The sequence below is a fragment of the Colletotrichum graminicola genome (assembly GCF_000149035.1).
Source record: "Colletotrichum graminicola M1.001 genomic scaffold supercont1.31, whole genome shotgun sequence".
Classification (NCBI taxonomy): domain Eukaryota; kingdom Fungi; phylum Ascomycota; class Sordariomycetes; order Glomerellales; family Glomerellaceae; genus Colletotrichum; species Colletotrichum graminicola.
Window position 1 is genome coordinate 60,382 of NW_007361035.1, and position 17,076 is coordinate 77,457.

At 55.6% G+C, this 17,076-nt stretch overlaps 7 protein-coding genes across 7 annotated transcripts; 2 read left to right on the forward strand and 5 right to left on the reverse strand.

Annotated features, from left to right (window-relative positions):
- Positions 1–226: 226 nt before the first annotated feature.
- On the reverse strand, positions 227–1,907 carry GLRG_07410 (salicylate hydroxylase; the record flags this gene model as incomplete). Its single annotated transcript, XM_008098095.1, has 5 exons — positions 227–718; positions 781–862; positions 979–1,294; positions 1,348–1,699; positions 1,779–1,907. 5 exons carry the CDS (start codon positions 1,905–1,907, stop codon positions 227–229), a joined length of 1,371 nt encoding a protein of 456 aa, XP_008096286.1.
- A 2,140-nt stretch (positions 1,908–4,047) lies between these two features.
- Positions 4,048–7,133, forward strand: GLRG_07411 (uncharacterized protein; the record flags this gene model as incomplete). Its single annotated transcript, XM_008098096.1, has 3 exons — positions 4,048–4,360; positions 4,414–4,734; positions 4,789–7,133. 3 exons carry the CDS (start codon positions 4,048–4,050, stop codon positions 7,131–7,133), a joined length of 2,979 nt encoding a protein of 992 aa, XP_008096287.1.
- Positions 7,134–7,215: 82 nt separating this feature from the next.
- GLRG_07412 (uncharacterized protein) lies at positions 7,216–7,728 on the reverse strand (the record flags this gene model as incomplete). Its single annotated transcript, XM_008098097.1, has 1 exon — positions 7,216–7,728. The coding sequence occupies one exon, from the start codon at positions 7,726–7,728 to the stop codon at positions 7,216–7,218; it is 513 nt and encodes a 170-aa protein (XP_008096288.1).
- A 476-nt stretch (positions 7,729–8,204) lies between these two features.
- GLRG_07413 (acetyltransferase) lies at positions 8,205–8,714 on the reverse strand (the record flags this gene model as incomplete). The annotated part of the gene is made up of 1 exon (XM_008098098.1): positions 8,205–8,714. One exon carries the CDS (start codon positions 8,712–8,714, stop codon positions 8,205–8,207), a length of 510 nt encoding a protein of 169 aa, XP_008096289.1.
- Positions 8,715–9,279: 565 nt separating this feature from the next.
- On the forward strand, positions 9,280–10,038 carry GLRG_07414 (uncharacterized protein; the record flags this gene model as incomplete). The annotated part of the gene is made up of 5 exons (XM_008098099.1): positions 9,280–9,322; positions 9,398–9,621; positions 9,694–9,747; positions 9,817–9,918; positions 9,997–10,038. 5 exons carry the CDS (start codon positions 9,280–9,282, stop codon positions 10,036–10,038), a joined length of 465 nt encoding a protein of 154 aa, XP_008096290.1.
- Positions 10,039–10,709: 671 nt separating this feature from the next.
- On the reverse strand, positions 10,710–12,151 carry GLRG_07415 (asparaginase; the record flags this gene model as incomplete). The annotated part of the gene is made up of 2 exons (XM_008098100.1): positions 10,710–11,918; positions 12,008–12,151. The coding sequence occupies 2 exons, from the start codon at positions 12,149–12,151 to the stop codon at positions 10,710–10,712; spliced, it is 1,353 nt and encodes a 450-aa protein (XP_008096291.1).
- Positions 12,152–12,569: 418 nt separating this feature from the next.
- Positions 12,570–15,281, reverse strand: GLRG_07416 (WD domain-containing protein; the record flags this gene model as incomplete). Its single annotated transcript, XM_008098101.1, has 2 exons — positions 12,570–14,210; positions 14,259–15,281. 2 exons carry the CDS (start codon positions 15,279–15,281, stop codon positions 12,570–12,572), a joined length of 2,664 nt encoding a protein of 887 aa, XP_008096292.1.
- Between the last annotated feature and the right edge of the window lie 1,795 nt (positions 15,282–17,076).

Genomic DNA, 17,076 nt, shown 5'->3' on the forward strand with positions numbered 1-17,076 from the left:
TTCACGATTTCATGGCAGTTATCATTAAGCATTTACGTGGAGATCTGGAAAAGTACTTTGGCTCTGTGAGTAAATGGGCTTTGCTTCTTAGATTACATGAAGTTTAATTGTTGGTCGATTGGTCCGCCTATGGCACTTGACCACCGTCAAAAGTCGATAAGCTTGTATATAGAACGTAGCGCATTGTCTGTCGAGAATGCGATGAATGTAGATGCATCAGCATACCTCATCCGATTTTCAAGTCGGTCTTGGCCACCTGAGTAGCTTCGTGAAGTGCGTCATACCCAAGTACCGAATCGCAATGCAATCGCCATGCTTTGTGCGACGACTCGTCATCGAAGTCATAACCTGCCAACTCGGCATCTCGGGCCTCTTGCTCGAGTCCTTTGGGCACATGGAACCATTTTCGAAGAGGCTCCGTGCTACCCTCGCCGCGTAGTGCGTCAGATGCTCGGGTCCCTCTGGACACTCCGTACGCTTGAAGCACGGCGGGGACCAGCTTCTTGAGCTCGCTTTCCCTTACGGACTCATCTCTCATGTCTTTCTGAGAGTGTCCCGAAACAGTTTCTTTCTCTCTCGCAGATTTGCCTTGTACGTGTTCTTTCGCTAAGCCGAGTAGCTTGGCGAGGAAGGCGCCGTCCTCCATAGCCATGGCTGCGCCTTGTGCTTGGTAGGGGAGGTTCGAGTGAAAAGCGTCGCCGAGGAGAACAAAATGATGCTTGATATCTGTGAGTTTCGTATGCCGTAGAGAGGCATTGAAAGGGGACTGAACGTTCATACTTTGCTTTTTAGATCTACCTTGGGCGGTGTGCGGATCATCCACTTTTGAACTCGGGGTGCCAAAGATACGATCTTCTGCAGTCTGTACAGTGTCAGTACCCCAGTAACCCGGACCAAGCCTCGGCAGCTTAGTTCCTAGCCCATCTTAACTGGCCACATCACGTCATTTTGCAGTAACAAGATACGTAAGATACTCACGTCTCATCCCATCCGTTGTAAAAGTCTCTCATCTCTCCCACGTCGCCCTCAATATACGAGTGCTCGGGCTCCTTGTATTTTTGCCGGATCAAGATGAGATTGATCTCTCGTCCGCCTCTGACGGGGTAAAATATAGTGTGTTGACCTGGTCCCAGCCACGTCAAGATCTTGTTGTGCGTGCAGAGATCGTTGATTTGAGGGTCATTCAGGGCCCTGAGGTGCTCAATTGGGAGCACTGCTCTATATGCCGCGTCGCCCGTCTCGATCAGAGGCGAAGCCTTCCCAAGGAATTGATCGCGGCATACAGACAGGGGTCCTGCTCATGTCAGGCGTCGTTCTTTTCATCACGCATCATTCAAGCAGCCTTACCATCGGCGCCGATGATGAGATCACCGCTAATCTCATCTCCATCCTCCATGTACACAGTATCATTCTCAAAGTCGATGCTCTCTACCTCCATGCTCAAGTTGAGGCTCACCCCCAGCTCTTGGCACGTCTGCCACAACACGTTGTGGAAATCGGCCCTATGCGCCACCATCCAAGGATCGCCGTAATTCCTTCGACACTGTGCTTCGGTGAGCTCGCATAGCCTCTTACCGTCCTCGAACTGGCGGAGTTCCACCGCGTCGACTATGTCTGCCACCCGGTGTAGCTTGTCCAGAAACCCGAGCTGTCGCGCCACTTTTGTGCCGTTGGGCGGCACCTGAATGCCCGCGCCCATCTATAACATGACGGTTAGGGGGTTTGTATTCGTGGATCGCGAGGCAATGGAATAATGCGAGCGTCACTGGTGGACCTACTGCTATGATCCTGCTGGCTCTCTCGAGAACCACCACCTCAAAACCCTCTCTTCGGCATCCAATGGCGCAGGTCAGGCCGCCGATGCCTGCGCCAACTATGATCACTTTCAGGCTTGGCTCGGGATTCATGGCATACCAGTTTGACCGGATGGAAATGGATGCAATCTGATGTGTGGGAAGGAAATCCTCCACGGCTAAAGCTGCGAGACGCCGCTGCTTAAAAGGCCTTGCTGAGGTGCATCATGCATGATATTTTGGCTCGCCTCCAAGCTACCCCGCGGCAAGGAAACCCCACCATGCCATACAAGACCGGTTAGCACGAAACGCCGATTAATATGAGCGTGGCAGTTGGTCTTTAGTCTAGATATAACTAATTAGTTTTCGAACTCGCAGTAACCGCTAGATAACCGAACCGGTTTTTTTTCCCAATTATTTTGCCACATCATCTATGTGTATATTCTCGCATTCTGTCCGGAGGCACCAAAAGCAGACGTAGTCTTCCTTCAGATTAATGTTGTATTAATATGATGTTGTGGTCCAAACCTCTCTCAGACACAATCTTGCAGGCGTTCTCGTTATCGTCATCCGAATCAGCACGGATTTAGTGCAGGCCACTAAAGAAGAAATTCTATGAGGGTGTTTGGGAGACTAGGGTCATCGACTTCGTGGAAATTGATCGCACTCGTCACAGCTTGTGAGATGATGGTAGCTCCATGGATTTACTAGCTTAGCCTTAGAGGTATGGTGATTTCGCAGTGAGCCTTAAAGGTTTGTACACATCATTGACTCCTTTCAATAGCTTCGCACCTGTAATTACCATATCATTCATAGGTAAGTTTCTGCACACTCTAGATTGAATCATTTGAGTTTATAAGCTAAAAGAAAAACGTTGAATAACGAGTCGCTGGAATCTGGGAATTGATCTCCTCATACACATCATTCGACTTCGACCCTCCCTTTCCCTTTCCCTTCGCATACACTCTTAGTTCTTTGTTCTTTGGTGGCGTTGGCTACATTCAACATAAGGTACTGCTTCGTGTGTAACACCGCGCGCAGGTATCCCTTCGCCATTGCTGATATGAGGCGGCATACAAAGAAGTTGCTTGCCATGGCGGTTACGCTACGTCTTACAAATATATTAAATCCCCGCAGTAGCCTGTTACATTTACCGACGGAAGAAGCAGCTGACGTTTCATCACAAACAAGATGGTTGCATGAATTTCAACAGGCTTTTCTAACATTTTCTCCGGCTGCCGTAGACTCGATGTCGTGTAAGTTGTGACACTGCTTTTGCAAACATACGAATCATGCGCTGTTTATAAATGAATAGGTTTCCCTTGTCTGCAACGATGGGATAATATGGTATTGATGTCGCAATTCGATGTGTAACACTTGGTGGCCAAGATCGTGGCCGCTTTGAACGGTACCCATCTCACCCTCTATGTATCTTAAGGGAGGAATATGAGCCCATCAGTCTCCCAATTCAAACAGACTCGGGGAGAGCCATTGAAGGAATTGTCTTTAGGAAATAACCCACTTACACGATGTTTAATAACTAGCCAGTCGATTGGCGCAACCCCACGTCGATACTGCTTCCTCGAGCAGTTTCCTACACTGACACGTTTTTCAAATCGTGCCAGAGTTTTGTCGAATTCTCATGTAACATGACTGACTTTTTACTTACACTGTTGTTCCTCTACGGAGTTTTCGGAACTGTGTTGTCTCTCACAGATTCGGGGCCAGACCCAAGTCGACTTCGCCATGTTCCCCGTTTCGCGAACGGTACCGCCGGGAGTCTACCAGCCCAGACCTCATGTCAATTGGGGGTCGGTTCCTGCACCATTCCGGTGGTCCCTCCAAGTTCAAACGTCACGACGGTAGGCTACAGGAAGACTTGCATGATGCAGATGAGATACCTGACTGGCCCTTATAGACAGATGTGAAGTCAAGAAACATCCCCTTGATAACATCCATACCTGTAGCGGGAAGTACTGAAGTGGGGTCAAGAAACATCTCATCAACTACATTCATACCTGTAGCAGGAACCACCCTCAGCATCATCATCGGTAACACCACCACTACAAGAGTCGAGATTAAAATCGCCGTGATTCAGACCGCCGATTCATCGGTAACACCGCCTGCGGTCCCTACGATAACCTCTTTAACGAGTGTGTTCGCCATTCAATTGCCAACCTCAGTATCCACATCGTTGGCAACCACTTCAACATCAAAGTTGACATCCTTGCTGAACCCCCCGTCCTCCACTCCCATGGGAAGCCTGTTTTCATCCACGTCTGTAGTAGTAAATGGCACTGCCTCCCTTTTTGGTGACAAAAGTCAGTCGCCAGGTACAACGACGGGTATCAACGTTCAGAAGAGCTCAGGGACCCTTACTTCAGTTTCAACCACCACAAGCTCTTCAGTCACGACCGGTTCCGATACTCTGACTGATGAACCGCATTTGACTTTGACTACCCTCCCGTCAGGGGTAAGCTTTCAAACTCTTGAGAGAGTTACTTACACCTCGCCCACGTATATCACAACCACCTCCCCAGGGAGCAACCACCCCACGATCGTCCCAAGTAAGTCTCCGTTGAACCTTTTGTCGATCCTGCTAATCGCCAGCTGGATTTAGTCATTATCCCCCACGTCGGCCCCCCGATAGTCTGTTTCAACTGCTTCATAAACTTCCCCCCGAACGTCAAGATCGACGTGCCACAGTTCTGCATCCAGCTTTTCGGGTTGAAAATAGGCAACTGCCCGCCTAAGAACGATAACAAGGGTGACGAGAAGGACGACAAAGAGAAAGATGAAGGGGACGATGATAAGAAGGATGACGACGAGAAACCGACCAAGTCTGAGAAGCAGTCAACAACAACCTCGACTTCTTCATCCTCGTGCACTGTCACTATTACTGCCACCCACAGAAGCGTGTTCTGTTCAGTAACAAAAGGTAGTCTGATGGTGAATTTGCAGAGACAAGAGACCCGCTGACGTGAGTCGGTTCTAGGGAACAGTGCCGACGCGTCCTGCTCGACGACCGCCTACACGACAGCCACGGAGTGCAGTGCCATCGGTAAAACGACCACCGTGACGGCGACTGAAACACCGACGCCGTTCTTACCATTGTGTGGTCCTGACACATGCGGCGGACAAGCCTGCCCCAAGAAGAGGGGAGAAAGGCCCGTCCCTGCTGTGGAAGGTCTCCTCAAGCGCGGCGAGCCAATGCTCGGACGATGGACCGACCCGACTGACTACCCGAACCATGAGGGCTTCATTGCTGACCAGATAGAGGGGGTAGCTCAAGGCAGTCAAGTCCAACCGAGGTACAGTCCGAAACTCGTCCATCACTATGATCACTACCCCCTAAGTGCGGGCTGGGTACATTTTAAAAGCACCGTCGAAGCGCTTGCGCTCCAAGGGCTGTACGGCTGCACTAGCATCATTCTGGTTTCCCGCCGCGGCGCGTGGGTGAGCCACATCTGGGAAACCGTTATGAAGAATTCGGACCCCGATACCACGTTCGACGAGATGGTCGACGAATATCTCCCGCGCGGGATGAGTCCCGGCGACCCGGATCACATATTTTACGAATACGGCCTGGCGGAGATGAAGGATCGCCCGGAGCTCGGCGAGGCGGGGGTCATGTTTGGCGACGTGCCCCGAGGCACCGAGACGCCTTCTAGCTTGAACATGCGGGCTTTCATCGTCACGCCGCGTGCCCGCATAACCCCCGTGATTTACAAAGATTCCAACGGCCGCCTTGTTCCGCATGAAATCATAAACCATATCCATCTTCAGCGGGGCAAGATCGCAATGCCGGACCAGGTCGAGAGACTGAAGCAGGAGATAACCAACGTATATGGCGACATTCCACTGGAGGTGTTGGACTATAACGCCTACGTCCCGAAGTTGGAGCATATGAGAAAGTGGAACAGTCACAAGGTCGTGACCGACGACGACGGAAACGAGTACAAACTCCGAGAATACATGGCGGTTATGTGCAGGAACACCGTCAGGGGAAAGTTTCTGCTGCAGTATCAGCCCGCAAAGACTTGCAATGAACAGGCCGAGTGGCGCCTGTGGTTTGAGGGACAGCCGGTTGGCGATCGATCGGACGCCTGGGCGCCGTTAAAGGACCAGGTATTTGAGCCGCCGGGGATTCCGATGCGGCCTGGGCGCAGACAGGAACCCATGTGCGAGGTTCCCGCCCAAGGTGCACCTCCCGCGGATTCCCCTACGTCCTCAGGAGGTTCGGCATCCCCTGCCGTCTCTCAGTCTGCCAGTGGCGTGCCCAGCACGCAGGCAAGCTGGAAACCCCCTTCGTCGGGCAACCACACCACGTCCTTGCCCCAGATTATCCCAGCAGTCCCCGTCACGCTTTCATCAAAATCAACATCGGCTCCGGGAGTCGTGCATCCTCCAGGGACCAATCCCGTTCCGCCAACGACCCGTGTCAACACCACAGCTCCATGGGCACCGACGACTACGAGCAGACCGGTCCTTCCGACGACTGTGGGCAAACCGGATGTTCCAACCAAATCAGCCGACTATACAACCCCACTGGTACCTGTCAGCACCACAACTCTATGGGCACCAACGGCTACGAGCAGACCGGTCCTTTCGACGACTGTCAGCAAACCGGATGTTCCAACCAAATCACCCGACAATTACACCCTACGGATATCTGGCAGCACCACAAGTCCATCGGCCCGGACGACATTCTTCTCAACTATAATGGTGACTGTAAAACACCCAACCCCCGTGACAGCATCCACGGCCACGGCCAAGGCCTCATCGAGCTCGAAAGAAACCGTCAAGACGACACCAGTCTCGAAGAAGCCACACGGCCCGGAGCCCTCGCAGGCCGTCGCGATCTACTACGTGGACACGGTCATGACCAATTACTACGGGATGCTCGAGATCGATGGCGCGTGGTGGATGTTGCCTGTGGGGGTGAAGGAGGAACAGGTCGACAACGAGCCCTGTGGTAAGGAGCCGCAGGGTTGGAAGTTGCTCGACAAGCCCCTAAGCCTCGAGAGCGTCCCGTGGCCCCCCTCGTTGGACGCGGAGAGGCACTTCTTCGACAATAGGCACTGTAAGTACAAGGCGCAGGAAGGGGGCAAGGGGTACGGCACGCTCGCCTGCGAGAACGTGGCCGAGTTCGCGTGCGAGAGGCACCCGTGGGCGGCCCAGAAGGTCGAGTGCAGTACGGATCCGGCGGCGGAGCGGACGTTTGTGGCCCGGATCTTGTGCAGGTTCCCGACAACGGATCATAGGCCGGACGATGACGAGGTGAAAGTCACGAGCACCGGTTGGGTCAAGACCAAAGTCCCGCCCTTGAGTCCACCCTGAATTAATTTGTTTTTTACTCCGATAGCGGGTGATACCTACTACATGTTCCCTGGCAAGTGTATATCTTGCCTTGCCAAGCAGATTAGACCCGAATGAAGTCCCAAGTAGTCGTGCCATGGCCTCGTCTGGCGAGACCGATTCCGTCGTTGGCAACGCACAGTACCATCAGCGCGTCTGACCACCACGGCGACAGAAGCTGGTACCCCCCTTCGGGGTGCTGCCGCGGCGTCCACAGCTCCCATCCACGCATCTCAGCCCCGGTCCGGATGCCGGTTTCGCTGTCGTGGCCGATGTACCTCCCGGATCTCGGGTTCTGGAAGCCATAGTACCCATTCTTCTCAACACAGTACCATAGCGTGCTTGGATGGCGGCCCCCCTTGAGACCCATGAGCACCGGCTTGTCCCCCACGATGGTTATCGCCCGGCAGGTCGTTCTTTCGATGATGTGGAAAGTACGGCCCGGACACGGAACATCACTGTGTTCATATGCAAGGGTCTCGTCAGCGGCTAAAGAGGTTGGAGGAGTGGACACAGGGACCGTCGTTTCTGAGGAAGAATCGGACACAGAGTCTTCTTGTTCGTTTCCGGCGTCCATGGTAGATATTTCCGGTCTATTGGTGCAACCGTTGTCTTTTTATTTTCCCTGCTAGAAATAGTAAAGTATCCCTACGAGATTTGTAGCGTATAAGTATGGGCTGTGTCGATGAGTTTGGAAGTAGGACGTTGATGGTGGCTGAACAGCCAACAGGGAACAATAGGTGATGCAATGTGGGTTTATTGAGGGGTTCGGGTTATCATAGAATATCAGGCCTCGCAGCTGGGGCAACAAATCTGGAATACGGTTTCCTGAGCAAAGTGATGATGTATTCTCGAAAAGCCTAACTAACGATCCTGGCGGCGCCCGATCACTATCAAGGGAGGTGTCTATAGTTAATCGGGATTGCCCGATTTAGCGCAATAGTCCACCAATCTTTCCACAATCATTGGTGACACCAGAGACACGTGTGCCCACGTGTCTAAAGGGCCTGATCGAGTAGGTATGTTTTCTCGAGCCTTTCATCAACGGCGGCATCATTTGCCTGCCTCCAGATCCCTGCGGAAATAAACCCTCTCGTACCCGTCTTCTGTCCTCCTTTCCGTCTCGACGAAGCCCAGTTTGGGGTAAATAACGAGGTTCTCAACCATTTTGACGTTGGTGTAGAGTTGCAGATTCGTGCATTCACAAGCCCTCGCGACGTCCTCGGCACATTCCATGAAAGCATGTCCAAAGCCACGTCCCTGGGCGGCTGGGGCAACGACCATATTGTCTATGTGGAGTGCGTCTGCCGCCGGATCATGCCGAAGAAGAATGGCTCCGACCACTTGGCCGCTCTGGTCGTTCTCGAGTACGTAAACCATGTGGGATTCGATGAGTTGGTTGTAGTCGGCTTTCATGGGGGCTGGCTCCTTGCCGATGCGGTCGATGTACTTGGAATATGCTGCTTTGACAATGGTGTGAATTTCTGAAACATAATGAGAGGTGGCTCTCACAAAGGAATAGCCCCCATTGCAAGAGTCGGGGTCAACATCGTATTCAGCCATGTTGGATCAACGAGAAAGTGACATTCAGAGTTGTGACGGTTTGTGGCAGAGTGACTCACTTTTCCACCGATGCTTGCCGAGTCCAGGCACCAACGAGATGGATCAACATCTCTGATAGGTAGGTGAGAGCTACCCGACCCGGTACCGCCAAAGCTACCTACCTGCCTGCCTAGCCAGGTATATCGTACCTAGGTAGCTCCCTGTGAGAGGTCCGGATAAGAGCTCCCGATAAGATAAGGACTTGCCGAAAAAAAAAAAAAAGAACAGACGGAATTTCCGAAAAGCCGCCGACCGAAAAATTTCGACTTGTTCGTCACTCACTTCACCCCCCCCCCAATCGCATGCACGTCCGCCACGCCCGCAAAAGTTGAATCTCGGAATCGCGTCACAAAGAATCCCTCCTCGCCGGAAATTCCCACGTCCACGACCGCCACCGCCACCACCCGCCCCCGCACGTCCGCCGCGAACAGTAAACCTCGTTTGCTTCAAACCACAACGAGTCCCCCCAGTCTTCCTCGCTCATTGTCCAAACACCTAGGATAACCACAACCCAAACACATTCGCCATGGATCACACGCGCGACCCCTGCCCCTGGGTTATCCTCAATGGTCGGTGACGAATCCGTCCCCTGCCCCATCCCCCCCTCCCTCTCCACGACCCGCAGACTGACGTTGAGGGAACAGACTTTGGCGGCGCGTTCGCCATGGGCGCGATAGGCGGCACGATCTGGCACGGCATCAAGGGCTACAGGAACAGCCCGTACGGCGAGCGCCGCATCGGCGCCATCTCGGCCATCAAGATGCGCGCCCCCGTCCTCGGCGGCAACTTTGGCGTGTGGGGTGGCCTGTTCTCAACGTTCGACTGCGCCGTCAAGGGCATTCGCCAGAAAGAGGATCCTTGGAACAGCGTAAGACTCCCACTTGGCGGAGGCCTTGGTCCCCCTTTGGCTATGTCCATGTTTTCTGACGAACAGGAATAGATCACGGCCGGTTTCTTCACCGGAGGAGCTCTCGCCATCCGTGGCGGATACAAGGTTCGTACACGCATTCGAGCTTCCTCACTTTGCGTTGCGTCCTTCGGCTGACCCAAGAAAACAAACCAGGCTGCCCGTAACGGTGCCATCGGCTGCGCGGTTCTGCTCGCCGTCATCGAAGGAGTCGGTATCGGCTTCCAGAAGATGTTTGCCGGAAGCACGAAGCTGGAGGTGAGTTTGGCAGAAGGGGAACCCACCCCCTCCTCATCCAACCTTGGAAGAGACAAGACACTGACGATACGACCGCAGATGCCCCAGCCCCCGCCTTCGAACGAGCAGGCATTGGCTTAGACGAACCGATCCCGTCTCTCTTAATGTTTCATTTACCGGAAGGCGACATCCAGCGGCCGCCCCACGAAAGAAAATACAACACAGCACCAACCCCTCTCTACTCTTCCGGCTCAGCGCCTCCTCCTCCCCCCCCCCCCCCCTTTTCAGGAGGCCTCGATCTACTCTGTTTTTTCACAACCGAAATCGAACGACACTGTTCTCTTAATCTGCATATGGCAAAGGCGGGAAGAGGCGTTCCATGTACTATAAAAGTTTCTTAGTTATCGAGGACTGGACACACGGGGGGAAGAGGAACGACCGTTTTTTCCGCATCCCTCCCAGAAAGATGATTAGACACCGGGGACGAATCGAGGGCGTGCGGGAACTTCATTTGTCTGGGCAGATTCAAGGGGATGGCTCGGGCATGACCAGGACTTGGATCCGAGGAACAGGACGGCATCTCCCCCCCTTTTTATGTTTGATAGGAGTACTGAACCTGTGGGATAGAGATGTTTTGTTAAAAATTGTACCAACAAAGTCGCCATCTACTCATTCGTCTTGATCAATCGTGTTGCCCCTCCCGCGAATGCTGAATCCCCACCCAGATTCCAAGCAAACTCCAAAGGGGGAGGGGGGGAGGGGGGCTTGACTTCCATAATCTAGGTGCAAAGATCGAAGCGCGAGGTGAAAGCTCACCACTTCTCACACAGCTCCCCGAGGTCCACGCCCTCGACGTCGCCCCGGTAGATCTTGGCGTAGGCTCTGCCGTCGTCGCCGACCCACGCCCGGTACATGCCGTTGCAGTTGAAGTCCTGCAGCACGGCCGACCGCGCGCCCACGACGCGGCCCTCGGCGTCGCGCGCCACCGCGACCTCGATGCCGATGACGCCGCCCTCGCCCTCGCCCGTCACACGCCACCGCTCCCCCGCGCTCCTCTGCAGCTCCCCGCCCGGTCCGGAGACGAAGGACACGGCCTCGGCCCCGGACAGCGGCTTCCACCGCGCCACCGCGCCGACCGTCCGCCCCGCCGCCACCCGCATGAAGGAGTCGCCGTTGCCCGTGCCCGAGACGGCGATCGCGCGCGTCGTCGTCGTCGGCGGCGGCAGCAGGGGCGCGTACGTTCGCAGCGAGGGCAGGCAGTCCGCCATCAGCCCCCGCAGGGCGTCCGAGAGCACCACCAGGCCTTTCTCACCGCCGCCACCGCCGAAGGCGCCCGTCGGGTCGCCGTCCTCGACCCACTCCTCCGCCCAGAAGCCGGCCCCGACGACGGGCGTGTCCCCGATGCGGCCCGTCAGCTTGTTCGTCAGCCCGCCCGTGCTCGTCGCCGCGCACACGACGCCGTCCTCGTCCAGCGCCACGGCGCCCACCGTCCCCTGCGGCAGGAACTCGTCGGCGCTCCACGTGCTCGGCCCCTGCCCCTTCCTCTCCCGCTCCAGCGCACGGACGTGCTCGTCCCACCGCTTCTGCGTGAAGAAGTAGCTCGCGTCGACGAGCGCCAGCCCGTACTGCCGGGCCAGCGTCTCGGCCGTCTCCCCGTGGAGGAGCGTGTGGCCCTGCGCGCTCGGCACGTCGACGAAGGCGGCTGCGGGGGTGGCCGTCGCGGCGGACTGGCCCCCCAGGTCCTCGTCGCCGTGCTCGAGGATGGCCTTGGCCAGCAGGATCGGGTTCCTGACGTGCCGCAGTCCCGTGACGCCGACGCCGCGCTTCTTGCGGCCACGCGAGACCATGACGGACGCCTCGAGCTCGTTGATGCCGTCGCGCGTGAAAACGGCGCCGTGCCCGCTGTTGAAGAGCGGGATGTCCTCGAACAGCGCCACAGCGTGCGCCGCCGTTTCCAGGGCCGAGGGCAGCCGGCCCGTGGACGCGAGCGGCGTTGTCTGGTAGGCGCTCGTCTTGCCGATCTGCGTCTTTGCGTCAGCACTCCTCCGTAGGCTGCAGGAGTGAGGGTTGGGGGGGTGGAGGCAGAACTCAATTGAGATGTGAGACTTACAATCATTAGCAGGGCGTGGCGGTATGCATCGTACTCGGGCGGCGCGAGGTTCGACGGCTTGATGTTGCCGGCGCCGCCATGGATGATGAGACGCGGTTTCACCTTGACGGCGGCGGCGGCAGGCGGCTGGCGCTTATACTGCATTGCGAAAATTGTCAAAAATAAAGTACGGTTTTTTTCGTTTTTGGTGGATAAAAAAAGTGAATCTCCGCTCTCAAAGCTCCCGTCCTAGCGATGGCAAAGCAAGTGTGTTTATGGGTGGTCTTGTGCCATCTGCACCGGCTCCTTGCATCGGCGGCGTCTGATTGTCCGCCGGAGTTACGTTACTGAATGATAAGATAAGCTCCGAGGGGGGGGCCGAATTGGGAAGCTCGTCGGCATGGGTTTTCCGTATCAGCATGGCCGATGTTCGGAATGGCACACACCCCCGGACGAGTCAGTCGAGCTGCACACTAATTTCAACAGCCCAGCAAAGCACAACCAGATGAGGCACATTATGTATGCCTAGTTGATGTTCTGATTTTTTTTTTTGGGTATCCATGTAACTTTTTTAGTACAGATCCTACAGACGGGCGAATAATGACCCGATAATCTCCCTACTCTTCAACAGATTCAGCACCCGTAGCCGCTCATTGTCCAGGTGGCCCGAATCGCTCGACTGTCCGCAGGGAAGATGCGCAGCGGGGGCATTGAACTCCTTCTCGAGAAACCGGATTGCCGGGATGGAGCCGCCTTCGCGGATGTAAAGCGGTTTCCTGGGCTTCTTGTCTTTCGACTCCAGTGCCCCCTCTAAGCCGTCGTCGGCCTCGTTGCTCTTGAAAACGGAGGACCAGGCCTGCACAACGGCCTCCTCCAGCGTCTGGAAGATGGCATTGGTCGGGTCACCCAGCCAGGGCTCGGCTTTGTTGTCCACCTTGATGGTAAGCGAGTTCTTTGACTCGAGCGTCGCGAACTCGCTCTCGAGGTACGCATTCAGGGACGAGATGACGTCGTTGACCTCTTGTCCTGGCACCAAACGCAAGCTGATGCTGGCGCTCGCGTGGCTGCTGACCAAGCTGCCGTCCGGTCCCGAAACCTTGTACCTATGAATCGTCAAGTTGGGCTCCCTCCAGCGCGCCATCAAAGCGGCTTTAAGCTTGTCGGCGAGCCCATTTTCTGGGTTCTGCCGCATAAGCGTCGATGCGATATCATCGTAGCGCGTCTCCTCGTCGGCGGTAATGGGCAGGATGTCATCGTAGAATCCGGGTATGAGAACTCTGTTGCCAGGGCCCTTCAGCTTCGACAGCGTGTAGGTGAGGTCGGACAGGGGCTCATTGTTCATGTAGGAGCCATCCACGCCGGAATGTTGGTCGGGCAGATGAGAGTCTACGCAAACAGTGGCGTGCAGAACACCGCGCAGACCATAAGTGAGACACGGAACTTCATCGTCAAGCCAGTAGCTGTTGGCAATGAGGATGTAGTCTACGTCGCCGATCAAGTCCTTGTTCTTGCGAACGATTTCTCTAAAACCGCGAGAGGCTGATTCCTCCTCACCCTCAATCAGGAAGATTATGTCGTTGGAGAGCTTTTTCGCTTGCAGTAGATCCGTCACCGCGTACAGAGCGGCCATGATCGGGCCTTTGTTGTCACTGACGCCTCTGCCGTACAAGTAACCGTTGATGCCCTTCATCTGGAAGGGATCCGTCTCCCACTTGCTCTTCTTGGTGTCGGCTGGTACGACGTCGTAGTGACCGTAAAACAGGATCTTCTTCCTCTCTTCGGCTGGCTCTAATGTGCCGGCGAACTTGGCCAGAACAACTGGGTTGTGAGGGCTGCTTTCCGTGCTCAGCATCTCGACATGACCGCCGAGCCTTTTGAATAATGAGCCAAGAAACGTGGCGCCTCGTCGGCAATCTTCGGCGAATTCGGGTCGTGATGATACGGTTCGGTAGGAGACAAACTCGCCGAGGGTCCTGATCATGACGTCGTTGGCTTCCTCCGTGTCCTTTTGCTCCTCGTAGGGCGAGCAGTCAATGTGCCAGATGGCAACATCGTCGTCATTGCCGCCAGTGATGTAGTATTGTCTGTTGTTGTAGGTCGTCACAGCCGATGACAAGGCCTTGCCCTCGTGGGCCTTCCAGCGTGTGATGCACTGGTATTTTTGGCTGATGTTGGCAGCCGCCTGCTTATCTTGGTATTTTCCATAGTGGGCAGTTGTGTGTTTCTAAAGGTCGTTAGCAGGCGGTAAGGGAGACTAACTTGGGAGGCTTACGCTCGCCGAACCCGACCGCGAAGCGCTCAAGAGGTAACCCCAGCCCATTTGCAGGGTCATGACGTCGCCCTTGTGTCCCTTGATGACTCTCAGCTTTGACTTTGTATCCAGGTCCCACAGCTCGATAACCCCTTGCAGCTTGCCGGCGTACAGAAATGACCCGTCAATGGCAAGCGACATGACGGATTCGGCATCGTCGGCGCCGAGCGACATGAGTTCCTGCAGACCCGGCTCACGGTCGTTCTCGGCCGCCTGGTTGTCTCCCTCGGCACCTAGCTTCCATATCTTGATGGTGCCGTCGCCCCCGCCAGAGATGAGCACCTCCTCGTCCGGTTCAACGAGAACCGTGGGCCCTTTGGCCATGAGCATCGAGTAGACGTAGCCATAGTGTGCGAACATCTGCAAAGCTCCCGGACGTATCTCCACCACCTTCTCTGACCGCGGAATCAGACTCCATCTCTCGTCGTTGCGACGCGGGGTCGATGTCCCTCCCACCGCCCTCGAGTCGAAGAATCTGTGGTTGCGTCGGTCGGGGTGCTGTGGAGAGTCGTGTGTCACACGGTTGTTGGGATCGGCGAGACTGACCCATTGTATTGAGGTGTTCTGGGCTCCGAGGTAGACCGTGTCGTGCTGGGCGCTATAGGCCACGGAGAAAATGTCGCCAACGTCGTAGGTACTGTAGATCTCGTACAGCCGGGTCATGGTCTTTGGGCACCAGACATTGATGATGGGATCGCCGGCGCTGGAGAAGAGCATGGAGCCGTCAGGGGTGAGGAACAAGCTCAGCACGCTCCGCTTATGAGCTTGAACGATGCGGTCCTGGTGGAAGGTGGCCAGGGACCACACGACGATTTCGCCATCCTGGGTGCCGGCGTAGATGCGTTCGTTCTCGGCGCTGACAGCCAGGGCCAGGACGGAGCTGTCGTGCTTGAGGTTGTGGAGAAGTTCGGGGGCGGCTTGGGGGTAGTCCTCGGTATCGCTCAGATTCATGGACAGGTCCGAGGGCGCGATGGCCGAGGGCATTGTGTCTTCTGTTGTGTGGGTGGCGGGAGCTTGTCAGCTTGTTGTAAGCCTAAGCGAGAGAATGCAGCCCAAGCAACGTCAACGGCAATGACAGCGGCGACGGCTGAACCGGACAGAGAAGAGCAACGGGCCGGTTAGGATACTACAGATGGTTTCTGATCGTGGTTTTGGATCGGGTGAAACGGTATGAAGGGAAGAAGGAGACGCATTCCAAGAAGAGAGACAAGACAAGGCGACAAATGAGTGCGGGTGCGGTATCGCAACAGAAAAATGGCGAATGACGAAATGAGCGGACGATACTGTCAATTCCCCCTGGCGGGGATCCCCCGGAACAGCCAGAGGCGAGGAGAGGTATGAAGGGTGGGTGGGCTGTGTCCAGACTCCTGGGTTTGAGTGGATCGGTTCTGTGGTCCCTTGGGCTGTCTTTGGGGCTCTAGCTCCCTACCTTCACCAGGTCCACTGCTGTAGGTATCTTTGGGGAGGGGCAACCTGGCACTTGCGACTGGACCCGTCGTCTCATGACACTTTCTGCTTCTCACCCGTACGGGGGGCACTTGTGCCTTGATACTAGGGAGCTTTGTTCATGTTTTTTTTTCGTCCTCCCCCCCCCGGCTCTTCGAGAAGGTCCAAGGTCGTTTGCCTATTGAAAATAAAAAGAGTTGAAAGACTTACCGTCTTCGTATTCCTCAGAAGACTCGGACCCGACTGACAGCCCGACCAGCTCCTCCTCCTGGATCTTCCGGCATTGCTCGCAATCGTCCGGGCCCGGAGCGTGGTCCCCCGACTTGTACACACCCATCATCTCTGGCGTTATGTGATGTGCTATCCCGCACAGTTCTGGATTCGACGAGAGGAGGATTCCGCAACGATGTGTAGTACCGAGTCCGCTTCGATGTCCGGAGGTGGGGGGGCAAGTTTCTCGCGACTGGGTGGGTAGCTTGTCTACTTATATGTACGGACGTCCTGATGGCTTTGACTCCCTCACCGCTTCATGACGCAACATTGGAGGGGATGGTATCATACGCCTGTGGTGAAGAGCTGCGAGCGCCCGTTCGGAAACGAGATTACTCGAGAAAGCAAGAAAAAGAAAAGGAAAACGGCCAGCCGAGACGGAGCTTGAGGCATGTTCATTTAGGGGTTGCGAGATCGGGCCAGGTCGCGTGATTGCCCATCACTGACTTGTTATATCTGCCGGCCTGCCGGCTCCCATTGCGTTGGGCCTCGGCCTCGGCGGCCTGCCTGCCTGCCAAGCGTCGACCTGCATCCCGACCGAATCCTGTCTGTCAGCGTGTTTGTGCAGTACTTAGCACCTAGCTGAGACGGCCCCGGGGAAGCTTGCCGAAGCGACCTAGAGTGGCTGGGGATGTGCTGCAAGATGCGAAGAAGGCCTCAGCGATCGTGGGGCCCGTCTCACCGCAAGATAGTTGCACAAGCCCCGGTCCAGGGTGCGTATGGTGACCTTCGAGGGTCCTCCTCAGCTGCCCTATTGGGAGATTCCACGCATGCGACGAAATTGGAGCCCCGGTGAACGGAGACTCTGTTGGACAAGGAGAAACAAGGTGTAGCGAGAGTGCCATCGGCCGCTCCCCCTCCTCATAGGCCACTCATTTCTCGCTGCCAGCCCAGCGCGGCCTCCGGGCGGGAGAGTGTCTTACATTCTGTGTAGGCTATCCCATCGTATATACTTTGATCTGCACAGGTACATGATGGATGGATAGTAATCGTTGGGGAAATATCCACATAAGCCCATGGGTCACTTGCCTGAAATCAGACATCCGACTTGGCCATACTTCAA